General features: G+C 45.6%; 2 protein-coding genes across 3 annotated transcripts in view; one reads left to right on the top strand and one right to left on the bottom strand.

Moving 5' to 3' along the window:
- Window positions 1-5,796, top strand: part of LOC123180626 (uncharacterized) — a 20,828-nt gene extending 15,032 nt beyond the window's left edge. For both annotated transcript variants that reach the window (XR_006491163.1, XM_044592707.1), the window contains exon 2: window positions 5,197-5,796. Coding sequence is in view for 1 of the 2 variants with exons in the window: in XM_044592707.1 (XP_044448642.1) it covers window positions 5,197-5,355 (159 nt within the window). In the remaining variant the exon portion in view is untranslated. The remainder of the gene's footprint in view (window positions 1-5,196) is intronic.
- Window positions 5,797-7,159: 1,363 nt separating this feature from the next.
- LOC123180627 (acyl-coenzyme A oxidase 4, peroxisomal) lies at window positions 7,160-11,185 on the bottom strand. Its single transcript, XM_044592708.1, has 13 exons — window positions 10,976-11,185; window positions 10,761-10,874; window positions 9,763-9,869; window positions 9,460-9,537; window positions 9,234-9,357; window positions 9,055-9,128; window positions 8,904-8,963; window positions 8,720-8,829; window positions 8,337-8,496; window positions 8,158-8,234; window positions 7,901-8,072; window positions 7,711-7,803; window positions 7,160-7,539 (listed from the first exon to the last, which is right to left on the bottom strand). Exons 1-13 carry the CDS (start codon window positions 10,989-10,991, stop codon window positions 7,411-7,413), a joined length of 1,314 nt encoding a protein of 437 aa, XP_044448643.1. The 5' UTR covers window positions 10,992-11,185; the 3' UTR covers window positions 7,160-7,410.
- Window positions 11,186-12,731: the final 1,546 nt, after the last annotated feature.

Here is a 12,731-nt window from a genome sequence, read left to right on the forward strand (position 1 = left end):
CCAAGGGGTGGAAAGGGGTGCCTTGCCCCCCAAGGCAAGGGGGAAGCTCCCCCTAGGGTTCCCAACCCTAGGCGCATGGGGGGAGGCCCAAGGGGGGGGGGCGCCCCAGCCCACTAAGGGCTGGTTCCCTTCCACTTTCAGCCCACGGGGCCCTCCGGGACAGGTGGCCCCACCCGGTGGACCCCCGGGACCCTTCCGGTGGTCCCGGTACAATACCGGTAACCCCCGAAACTTTCCCGGTGGCCGAAACTTGACTTCCTATATATAATTCTTCACCTCCGGACCATTCCGGAACCTCTCGTGATGTTCGGGATCTCATCCGGGACTCCGAACAACTTTCGGGTTTCCGCATACATATATCTCTACAACCCTAGCGTCACCGGACCTTAAGTGTGTAGACCCTACGGGTTCGGGAGACATGCAGACATGACCGAGACGCCTCTTCGGTCAATAACCAACAGTGGGATCTGGATACCCATGTTTGCTCCCACATGTTCCACGATGATCTCATCGGATGAACCACGGTGTCGAGGATTCAATCAATCCGTATGCAATTCCCTTCATCAATCGGTATGTTACTTGCCCGAGATTCGATCGTCGGTATCCCAATACCTTGTTCAATCTCGTTACCGGCAAGTCTCTTTACTCGTACCGCAATGCATGATCCCGTGACTAACGCCTTAGTCACATTGAGCTCATTATGATGATGCATTACCGAGTGGGCCCAGAGATACCTCTCCGTCACACGGAGTGACAAATCCCAGTCTCGATCCGTGCCAACCCAACCGACACTTTCGGAGATACCCGTAATGCACCTTTATAGTCACCCAGTTACGTTGTGACGTTTGGCACACCCAAAGCACTCCTACGGTATCCGGGAGTTGCACGATCTCATGGTCTAAGGAAAAGATACTTGACATTGGAAAAGCTCTAGCAAACGAAACTACACGATCTTTTATGCTATGCTTAGGATTGGGTCTTGTCCATCACATCATTCTCCTAATGATGTGATCCCGTTATCAATGACATCCAATGTCCATAGTCAGGAAACCATGACTATCTGTTGATCAACGAGCTAGTCAACTAGAGGCTTACTAGGGACACGTTGTGGTCTATGTATTCACACATGTATTACGATTTCCGGACAATACAATTATAGCATGAATAATAGACTATTATCATGAACAAAGAAATATAATAATAACCATTTATTATTGCCTCTAGGGCATATTTCCAACAGGTTAATACTTCTAGTTCCATTCTGCATTTTTCTAATGATGAGATTGTTGAAAATGCAAATCAATTAGGAGTTTCACTAGGTAGTAATGCTACTGAAATCTCTAATTCTGTTAATGATCTTCTGGATCTAGAGGCTGAGCGGGCCTTAGAGATGATTCGTAATTTAGCGGCGGTTAAACCCATGAGTGATTCTGAGGTTGATGCGTTGGGGGTTAGGGTGCTCGACAATTTTTGTGCGAATCTTATTCCTCCCATACCTGAGGCGGAAGAAGAGGATGATACTTCTGAGATGGTTATGGCTGGACCTTCTGAGACTGGTTGTGAGGACCGGTTGCAGAGTCAAAATGTCTCTAAACGCAAGTGGAAACGGAAGGTGTTCCCGGTGTCCGCAGTGCGTAGGAGTGCTAGGATTCGTACGGCTAAAAAATTCCATGATGAACTATGAAAGGAATCTTTTGGAATAGCAGAGGTCTAAAGAACTTGGCTAAAAGAAGGTTTCTTGCTGAGGCATCTATCGAGCATCGATTAGATTTTATCGCTCTATCGGAGACAGGTAGAGATAATTTTGCGCCACAATTTCTAAATACTTTGTCGGGAGGTATTGATTTTGATTGGCATTGCCTGCCAACGAGAGGGAGATCGGGTGGAATCTTACTCGGCGTTCGATGCGAAGCGCTCGAGGTTCGAAGTGTGGTAATGGGTGACTTTGTAGTCAAGTTTCGGGTGCGTTCGAAGGACGATGGGTTTAATTGGGCTTTGGTTGCGGTATATGGTGCCGCTCAGCCCGAACTCAAGCCCGAGTTCTTGGCTGATCTCGTTAGGATTTGCGGTGACGAGCAGCTTCCTATCCTGGTGGGGGGTGATTTCAATATCGTTAGAAGGCGTGATGATAAGAACAATGATAACTTTGACGGCAGATGGTCGTTCATGTTCAATACTATCATTGAAAGTCTTGACCTGAGAGAAATTGAGCTCTCGGGTAGAAAATTCACCTGGGCTAACGCGCTGCCAAATCCGACGTATGAGAAGATGGATCGAGTGTTGGCTAGTGTCGATTGGGAATAGAAGTTTCCGCTAGTCACAGTTCAGGCTTTGTCCCGTGGAATTTCTGATCACACGCCATTATTTGTGGACTCTGGTGAGGCCACCCACCTGGGAAACAAAAACTCGTTCTCCTTTGAGCTGGCTTGGTTTGAACGACAAGGTTTCTTTGATCTCGTAGCCAGAGAGTGGGCTAAGGATTCAGGAGGGAAGACTGCGCTTCAGCGCTGGCAGAATAAGATTAGGCATTTGAGAAGTTTCCTGCGTGGGTGGGCTAAGCATCTTAGCGGGATTTATAAGGTCGAAAAGGAAAGGCTCCTCTCCCTTATTCAGTCCCTAGATGTAAAAGCAGAAACCACGGTGCTGCCGGCCGCGGAGCTTCATGCCAAGCTTGACGCGGAGATGAGGCTGAAAGAACTTCTTCGAGAAGAGGAATTGAAGTGGGCGTTGCGGGCCAAGGTCCGACGAGTAGTCCAGGGGGATGCGAACACTCAATTCTTTCACATTATCGCTAATGGTAAACATAGAAAGAAGAGGATCTTTCAGCTTGAGCAAGATGAAGGAATAATTTTAGGACAGGAAAACCTAAAACTGTACATTACAGAGTATTACAAGCAACTGTTTGGTCCTTCAGAGGATAACTGTGTGTCTCTGGATGAGTCCAGGGTTGAGGATGTTCCTCAACTCACAGCGGTGGAGAATGATATTCTAGCGGCTCCTTTTTCTGAGAAAGAGGTGTTTGAGGCCATTTCGCAAATGGAAAATAACAAGGTGCCGTGCCCGATGGATTTCCTGCGGAGTTTTATAAAAAGTGCTGGCATATTATTAAAGGGGATCTGTTGCCTTTGTTCAATGATCTCTTCTCTGGGCAGCTTCAGCTTTTTCAGCTGAATTTTGGAACGATAACCCTTCTTCCTAAGAAAACAGAGGCTGTGAGAATTGAGCAATTTAGGCCCATCTGTCTTCTTAATGTAAGTTTCAAAATCTTTACCAAGGTCGGGACGAATAGGCTCACACAGATCGCGCATGCTGTGGTGCAGCCTACCCAAACTGCTTTCATGCCGGACAGGAACATCCTTGAAGGGGTTGTGGTCCTTCATGAAACGCTCCATGAGATCCACATGAAAAAGCTGGATGGGGTTGTTTTCAAAGTGGATTTCGAGAAAGCGTACGACAAAGTCAAATGGCCCTTCCTTCAACAGGCCTTACGCATGAAGGGTTTTGATGAAGCTTGGCGACGCCAGGTAGAATCCTTCACGCAACAAGGGAGTGTTGGAATTAAAGTGAATGACGATATAGGTCATTATTTCCAGACACACAAAGGCCTGAGGCAAGGTGATCCAATGTCCCCTATTTTGTTCAATATTGTGGTTGATATGGCAATTCTCATAGGTAGGGCAAAGGAGGTCGGTCAGGTGGGTGGCTTGGTGCCTCACCTAGTTGATGGGGGTGTGTCCATTTTGCAGTACGCTGATGATACAATCATCTTTATGGAGCATGACTTGGCAAAAGCGAGAAATATGAAGCTGGTGTTATGCTTATTTGAACAATTGACCGGATTAAAGATTAACTTTCATAAAAGCGAGTTGTTCTGCTTTGGTAGAGCCAAGGAGGAACAAGAGGCTTATAGGCAATTGTTTGGATGTGAATTAGGGGCTTTACCTTTTACTTACCTAGGTATACCCATTCACCATCGTAAGCTAACAAACAGAGAGTGGAAATGCATCGAGGATCGGTTTGAGAAGAAACTTAGTTGCTGGAAGGGCAAACTTATGTCTTATGGAGGCCGGTTGATTCTTATCAATTCGGTGCTCACGAGTATGCCCATGTTCCTACTATCTTTCTTTGAAGTTCCAGTTGGGGTTAGGAAAAGGCTGGACTTCTACCGATCAAGATTTTTTTGGCAGAGTGATGAACTAAAGAGTAAGTACCGACTCGCCAAATGGGATATCATCTGTAGACCAAAGGACCAAGGGGGTCTGGGTATTGAGAATCTTGAGGTCAAGAACAGATGCCTTCTTAGTAAGTGGCTGTATAAGTTATCAGTTGATCGAGACTGACGCAACATGGGCGCAGATTCTCCGTAACAAGTATCTGCAGTCCAAAACTTTGTCACGGGTGACAGTGAGACCAACGGATTCGCCGTTTTGGAAGGGGCTTATGAGAGTTAAGGCATCCTTCTTTAATAGAACAAAGTTTATAGTCGGTGATGGCAACAATACCCGTTTCTGGGAGGATACTTGGCTTGGTGATACGCCATTGGCATTCCAGTACCCGTCCCTGTATCGTATTGTTCAACGATGTGATGCGCTAGTTGCAACGATTATGCAGTCCATTCCCCTTAATATCCAGTTTCGGAGGGTGCTTGTTGGTGATAGATGGGAAGCATGGCTTCATTTGGTGAGTAGAATGATGGAGGTTCAGCTAGCTCATCAGCCCGATCAGTTGTGTTGGAAACTTACTAGGTCTGGAGAATTTACGGTTAAGTCGATGTATATCGATGTCATTAACTCTAGTGTCATTCCTAGTTCCAAACATGTTTGGAAAGTAAAAGTTCCTTTGAAGATTAAAGTGTTTATGTGGTTTGTACATAAACAAGTCATTTTAACAAAGGATAACTTGGTTAAGCGCAATTGGACAGGATCTACTAGGTGTAGTTTCTGTGATCGGGACGAGACCATTAAGCACCTCTTCTTTGAGTGCCCGTTGGCGAGAGTTTTGTGGCGCACCATGCAAATTGCCTTTAACATTACTCCTCCGAATTCGGTCGGTACGTTATTTGAAACGTGGCTTGATGGGATAGAGTCCGATACAGCTAGACACATTCGTGTAGGAGTATGTGCGTTGTTATGGGCAATTTGGAACTGCAGAAATGATTTGGCTTTTAACAGAACAACAACTATTCATTTTTTGCAGGTTTTATTCCGAGCTACGGCGCTGATCCGTATGTGGTCCTTACTCACTCCGACGGAAGCCAGGGAGCGTTTGGTTACTGAATCTGTCCGATGGGAGATGGTAGCGCGGGATATCTTCAACCGGTTGGGATGGTGGTCATGTAATAGGATAGGCGATTAGTTCTCCTATCTTTTGTTTGCCAGCCGGTGGTGGCTCCATGGCTTTTTTATCTTTGGCGTTGAGGCTCTCTGTGAGCTAGCCTTTATTTTGTTTCCAGACTTTAAGACCTTGTTGAACCTATTTTATTTATAATTGTGGCCGTATGCATCATTCTGATGCAGAGGCTGGGGAGTCCCTCTTTTCAAAAAAAAAAACTGGTCAAACAAAATCTCCTAGAATATAAGGCCTTTTCACATAGTTGACAGGAAGAGGTACAGAAATTTTGAACTGACCAGTTCCACATGAACAATGATGATCCATCAAAGAGGCACGTCGGTTTAACTGCAAGTAGTTACATATGCATCCTACTTGGAGAACGTACACCTCAAAATTTGACAAACCATTGAGATTTTATGGAAGGAGAAGATGGTATACCATATTCATTTGCAAATCGTAGGCAAAAATACAGCCCTTTGCGTATTGTACAGAAAAGACAAGAGATGAGTGACTGGTATAACAATTATGTAATTCACACAATTGTTATTGTGGTATTGTTCACAAGTTATCATATTCCCATCAGGGAGATCAATTGTTACTGTAAATCCTTGAATATATATTCTCTCTTTATGCACGAAAAGGTTGTATATTTTGATAAGAGATCATTTGCTGGTATATCAATCATAAAATGCTGTAATTCACACAGTTATTGTTTTGGTATTGTTCACAAGTTATCAAAATTTCCATGATCTTTTGCAGGGAGAATAATAGCATGCTATAATCCTTGAATATATATTATTTCTTTATTTTGGCATTGCCGACAAATGATCATTTTTTCAAGAACTTCTGCAGCGCAAACAATTTCTATAGTTGTTGTACCTGAACATTCCCATAGTTAGGTCAGAAGATAGTTTCCCTGACAAAATTGCTCTGCGTACGAAGTTCTATATATAATTTCCATCCGACCCTGAGGTCCAATGATTCCCGTATGATGAAGTGATTTGATCCAAGGGTGATTGAGCAAATGAGACAGACATCGAAAATTGGTCGTACGTGGAGCGCTGCTCAAGCAATGTCCTTGTTGCAATATGGAAGCGTTTCTGCACATCTACCTGACCCTGGCCTCTATGGCTACCCAGTATCCACGTATGTGTTTGTTGTTGTTCTTGTTGGAACAATGTCTGGTCATATTGGTCATGCACCATACAGAACAAATACAGAGCTCTCGTCGTGTTTATATGCGGTCGATTTTTTTTTCCAAGTCGATCTTTTTTCGAAACGAAGGCAATTTTTTTGCCTCATCCATTAATGAAGCAGAAGAGAATTGTCCGGTTGATTAATGGAAAACCGGGCGAAAACCATCACAAAACCGTTGAGCGGCACACACAGATATGACACACACACCTTTACAAAGAGTGCCCCGTCGAGCTAGCACACAAGCGTCATCGTCATCACTTTCTCCCCAAACAGGCGAGTCCGAGCAAGCAAATCCGACTTATTATGGTTTGTGGATTGACCTTTATGTAAGAACAGGATCTGTTCCTCGCTAGGGGCTAGTCTGCTGTTGCTATTCTATGTTGCAGAATCTAATCCGTAGTACCGGTCTTTGTTTATCGCAGTAGCAGTGGCGCCATATTAGAAGGCAGTCTTGGCATTTCTCTAGCCCTACCTCCCCACTTGTGCTGCTCTACTGCTACTAGTTAGGATTCGAGGGTGAGAGAGCAGGGGATCTGCTGTTCCCTAGCAAACGAAGGGAATATTTTCTCAACCAAAAAAAATGGCCCATAATCTGCACCCATCTCATCTCACAGGTAAGTATCAGGGGAAATTCTCCTAAACTGCACAGTTCCATTATGTAGAAGCTGGTACGACCCCCCACAGCACAAACACTGGTCATGAGAGGTGACTCCATATGCTGTACCATTACATAGATACAAATCCAGCTCCGACTTTGTTCTTCCACTTTACAAATTACACTTGATCATTCGGTTGCACTTATTCCGATCTTACTTGTACCCACCAGAATACAAGGTGGGGGTCATACTTTGCTGTTCATCATAGCTGGAGGCAGAAGAAGAATTACAGCCGAGATTTCGCTACTGCAGCAGGTTTGAAGCTCGCGATCCCGGTGATTTCTCTTCCGGTCACAAGGCTGTTGATGTCATAGGTGCCCTCATACGAGTAAATCGGCTCCAGATCGCAGAACGCCTGCAAAGGTTGAGATAGTTATGATCAATGTTTCTTTACTAGACACCGAGAAATGGAGAAAATCAAGTGGTTTATGAAGTACTGTGGCTAACAATACGGCATCCATCAGCCTGTGAGAAACTACCATGTTCGGAGATGATCAAATGGATATTAAATGTTAGCACTTTTTACCTTTGCTACTAGAAAATCAGCCAAAATTCCATTGCCGCCCAATAGCTCTCGGCCCAGAGAAACTACCTCCCTTGACTTGCTGGACGTCCATGCCTGAATTCAAACATTGATCAGTACACTGTACATGTCAAGACACCATATGCGACTTAAACAAAGAGACCATTGGCTAGCTACATAGCAATTTACGGACCTTGCCCAAACTAGCATGGCCTGGTGTCATTTTGCCTGACTCATAGAGCTTGCACAAGCGCCAGCCGACAAGAAGCATGGCCTGGATGTTACCAAGCATCCGAACAAGCTTTTCTTGGTTAAGCTGAAAGGCTGCCAGGGGAGCTCCAAACTGCTTCCTTTCTTTCAAATACCTATCCAGTGGCAAATGTGCAAAGTCAAATAGGTATAGACCAGTAAAAAGATAATTGTAAATTGAAGGATAGGTGAGGTTCGGACCGATGGCACATGTCGTAGACGCCCATCGATATGCCAATTGGCTGCCAAGCCACCATAATACGTGACATTGCTAGGACCTATTTCAGTAGTCCAAGAGTAAATAAGAACTAAGGTTACATCACCAAGCAGCAACTCCAATCGGCTAACAAAGAGCAGGGAAGTTAGGGGGTGGCAGGTACCTTGCTTATATCCTGAAATGAATTGATGCCTGTTAATCTGTCTTCTTCTGGGACAAATACTTTATTCAGAAGGATATCGCCATTCTGAACCATTCTAAGTCCAATTTTGTTTTGAATTTTTGTGGCTCTCAAACCAGGCGCTCCCTTCTTCACAATGAATCTGGAGAAAGTGTATCAGATTCATCATTCACAAGCAGGGTAGTTTTGCATTAATAAGCAGAGAAACAACTTCATACTGACATGTATTCCCTCTGTAAACTAATATAATATCTTTTAGATCACTGAAGTAGTGATCTAAAAGATCTTATATTACTGTAGTTTAAAGAGGTAGTACATGATATTAACACAATGCTATCAACAGTAGTCCAAAACAAGATGATTACCCGTTTAGTTGCTTTGTGTCTGCATTCCTAGCCAAAATTACAAGCACATCTGCAAACGTGCTGTTACCTATCCAGCGCTTTTGGCCATCTAATTGCCAACCGCCAGGTACCTTAAAAATCATAACATGATAAGGTAGTGAAGAAAAAACTTATTTTTTCTCAAATGCAGTAACAAATATTAAACCTTGGTTGCTGAAGTTTTCAAGGAGCTTGCATCACTTCCATAATCTGGCTCTGTTAAAGCCTACAGAAAGCGGACACACTCTTAGGAAGAGGAGATAATGATAATAACACATTGCATATGTATATATAAGCTACTGGATAATGTGACTCACCCAGCAACCAACAGTTTTAAACTGAGCTAACGATGGTAAGTACTTCTGCTTTTGAGCCTCTGATCCACAAAGAGCTGTTCTTCACACATACAGAATTAAAACACGAGCTCAAGTAAGTTGTTGGTCAAAGTCAAACAGAATATCAAACATAAACTTTTGAAAAACACCGACAACTTTACCAATTGTGGACATTGCCAAAGAGGAGTGCACTAGAATAAATGTGGAGCAGCTTGCATCAACCCGTGCAACTTCTGCTATAGAAACGGCACTCGCTGTAAGCGAGAGTCCTGGGCACCCATATCCCTGTAACGCCACAAAGTTTGTGAAAAACAAATTCTAACATTGTACATGTACAAATCCAACATTACATAGTACAGCACGAATAGAAGATTGAGTAGTTTGTACCTTCGTTGTACTTCCAGCTAAGCCAAGAGTTGCAAGTTTCGGAATGGCATGAAATGGGAATTCTGCCTTCTCCCAGTACTGCAAAAGCAAAATAACAAAGTTTTTGACACATCAGCCATCAGTTTGTCACAACAGCTACTACAAAAAGAGTAGGCATCTAAACATGACAAGACAAAACTAGCAGCAGTATGTACTACAAGGTTTCAGTATAAAGACATGTTGCACCATAACATTAGTCCAGATTATATGTTATTTCTCTGAGAACATGAAAAGAAATGGGAAATGTCTGTAGCAAGAACATACTTCGGTCATAATGGGTGCGATTTCTTTCTCTGAAATAGCACGGACTTTCTTCCTAAGCGCCTTCTCTTCATTGGTCAGCAAATCATCAAGCTGGTAGTAGTCCGACACTGCAAAAAAACAATTAGTGAACTTACAAACAGGTAACGTGTAGCACAGTGCATAATTCAAATGCTGTAGATTATGTGACAACCAAAGTCTTCAAAAAAATCTGTACAATGTTGAATAATATAACTGACACAGAAATTAATTAATTTAGTACGCTGTAAGCAGGTGAAAGATTGTGAAACAAGAGGACCAAGTGCCTTCTTTTGCTCTTTAACGTTTGTGAGTGGATACAACTACTTTCTGACAAAAATAACATGTCCATTTCTGCTTGGCCGTGCAAGGAAAAGTTGCTAATTAATTGTATACATTGTGAAAGCGACCAACCCGGTGATCAATAAGTCCAAGACAAGCATTCTTAAACGCACAAGCAAAAAATATAATCACGTTTACTTCACTGAAAATCCAGATCATTCTTGGAAACTTGTTCTTTATTAGTCTGTTGCAGAGTGCAAATGGAAAACTACCCCATATTTTAAACTGAAAATGACATTAAGGAACTCCTACTATCATTGTGGACAGGTGCAAAAGCAAATAAGTTTCACTAACGTTAACTATACGAACATAACTAAATCACAAACACAGTTCCACCGATATTAACCGAAAATTCAAAATACATTTCCAGAATTTGGGTATCCAATAAAGCGCTCCAAACCCTCGTTTTCTCAAGAGCACGCAGGATTCTTTCCAGTGTAATGATAACCTCAAAGTGATGAACAGAACAGCGAACCCTCCTCTCCAAAGAGACAAATAAGACAGTTCACCTAAGAATTGCTCTACCTGACCCCAAAAATACAACCATCTTACCACTACGTACAACCAAAACCTGCAGCTAATTTAAACCCAAAAAAATGGTCAACGAACAAAATCAATGAAACGGGAACGGGGGATCTCACCGGCGGGCGGGAACAGGGACGCTGGCGTGGCCTGCGGGAACGCGAGCGCCACCTCCAACGCCGGTAGCCCTACTTTCCCTCCGTCCTCGTTCCTTCCCTCTCCGCCGCTTCCGCCTGCACGACACCAGCGCACGAAATCAAAACCCGCCGGAAAACAGAGGCCGCTCAATCGCCGCGCCAAACCCGGCCGCCCCGGAGCTCAGTCCGCCGCTCACCTCGTAGGCTCCCCATCGCCGCGGCGCAACCGAGAGCTAAAGTGGGCTCCTCTCCTCTGCTCTCCTCCGGGGATCCGAGCTTCTCTCGATCGAGGTGGAGGAGTAGTTGGGAAGGGGGACAGAGACGAAAAGCTTTGCAGGAGAGGAGCTATCCGGCCATTTCGAGAGTTAATAGACGGTACGCTAACTGAGCTGGCGGGGCCCACAAGTCACTGACGCAACTTCATTGTTGCCTGATCGGCATGACGTGGCAGGCGGCCGGCCGGCGGCGAGGGATTTTGCGTGTACGCGACGTTGTGTCTATGGGTCACTGACAAATGAGGTCAGAGCTCGAGTGGACTCCGGATGTCAGGGCAGTTTCATTCGGTGTGTAGTACGACATGGTCTCTCGGTGCAAGAAGAGGCCATCGGATTTGAATCAGACGGCGCATCCTTCCGTGAAACTTTCCAAACATTGTACAGAATTTACCGAGTGAAATACACCATAGATCTTATACTCACTCCGGTCTTTTTTACTCCACATACAAGATTTGTTTGAAGTATACGCATAACTCAAAAAGGGAAGAGACTGAGATCACCTCCTCCCTGTGTCGCCTCTGTGGCGACTCGGGGGCAACCCTAGCTGTCGTACCTTCTCCCTGCCGCGCCGCCGCTAAAGGTCCAGCTGGCGAAGCGCGTGCTTGTGCATGTGAAGGCGGCGGTGAGGCCTTTTCCCTCAGTGCAGTGATGTCCTGGCGTCGGCCAGGCCCCCGCCTCGCGTTTCGGCCGCCGCCGGCTGCCGCTCCTCGCGCTGGTGTGGATCTGGTTGTCCCGCTCCTTCTCTCCTCGCCCCCTTCCGATCGGGCGGCTGTTGCCCGTGCCTTGCACCGGCGAGGCTCCTCGTGCCCTCCTGCTCTCGCGCCAGATCTGGCCGAGCTGGAGGCGAGGGCCTCCTTGGCTGGCTCAGCCCCCCACCCTTGTGGTCGCGTCATAGCGGTGATTTCCTCTCCAAGCTACGGCCATGGCTACGGGGCTACGACGTCGGTTGGTCCCAGGTGGTGCTCCCCAGTGGCGGCTGCCCTTGCGGCTTGCCGGCTGTAACACCCCGCATGTAACTTGCCATATTTGTAACTCCGACTATTGCCATTTCCGGCTTTGTGATATGTTATTCCCTCCGTTGTCGGGTTTTGTCTTTCGTTTTGTATTTTGCCATGTCATGCATTTTCATATCATGTCATCATGTGCATTGCATTTGCATACGTGTTCGTCTCATGCATCCGAGCATTTTCCCCGTTGTCCGTTTTGCAATCCGGCGCTCCTATCTCCTCCGGTGCACTCCTCTTGTTTTCTTTCGTGTGCGTGTGTCAAACTTTCTCGGAATGGACCGAGGCTTGTCAAGTGGCCTTATTATACCACCCGGAGACTACCGGTCAAGTTTCGTTCCATTCGGAGGTCGTTTGGTACTCCAACGGTTAACCGGGCATCCGCAAAGTCCATTTGAGTGTCCAGCAAAACCCCCCTAAAACCAGCCCAAAACCCACCAAACTCTCTTCCATGCTCTAGGTCGTTCGATCACGATCGTGTAGGCGAAAACCGCACCTCATTTGGAGCCTCCTAGCTCACTCTACCTATAAATATGTGGGCATCCCGAAATACATTTGCAGACGAAACCCTAGTTCGATTTCCCCTCGCGCCGCCGGACGTGTCCGCCTCCGACCGGACGCGTCCACTCCGCCCGCCGCCGCCACGTGTCGCGCAGCCGTCGCCGAGGCCCGCC

The sequence above is a fragment of the Triticum aestivum genome, chromosome 1D (genome assembly GCF_018294505.1).
Source record: "Triticum aestivum cultivar Chinese Spring chromosome 1D, IWGSC CS RefSeq v2.1, whole genome shotgun sequence".
NCBI lineage: Eukaryota > Viridiplantae > Streptophyta > Magnoliopsida > Poales > Poaceae > Triticum > Triticum aestivum.

Excerpts from the sequence above, each read along its gene's own strand:
- LOC123180627 (XM_044592708.1), bottom strand. Across the intron at positions 8,830-8,903 it reads TGAAAACTTCAGCAACCAAG|GTACCTGGCGGTTGGCAATT; the intron begins GTTTAATATTTG and ends ATGATTTTTAAG. Across the intron at positions 8,497-8,719 it reads GACACAAAGCAACTAAACGG|ATTCATTGTGAAGAAGGGAG; the intron begins GTAATCATCTTG and ends CACTTTCTCCAG.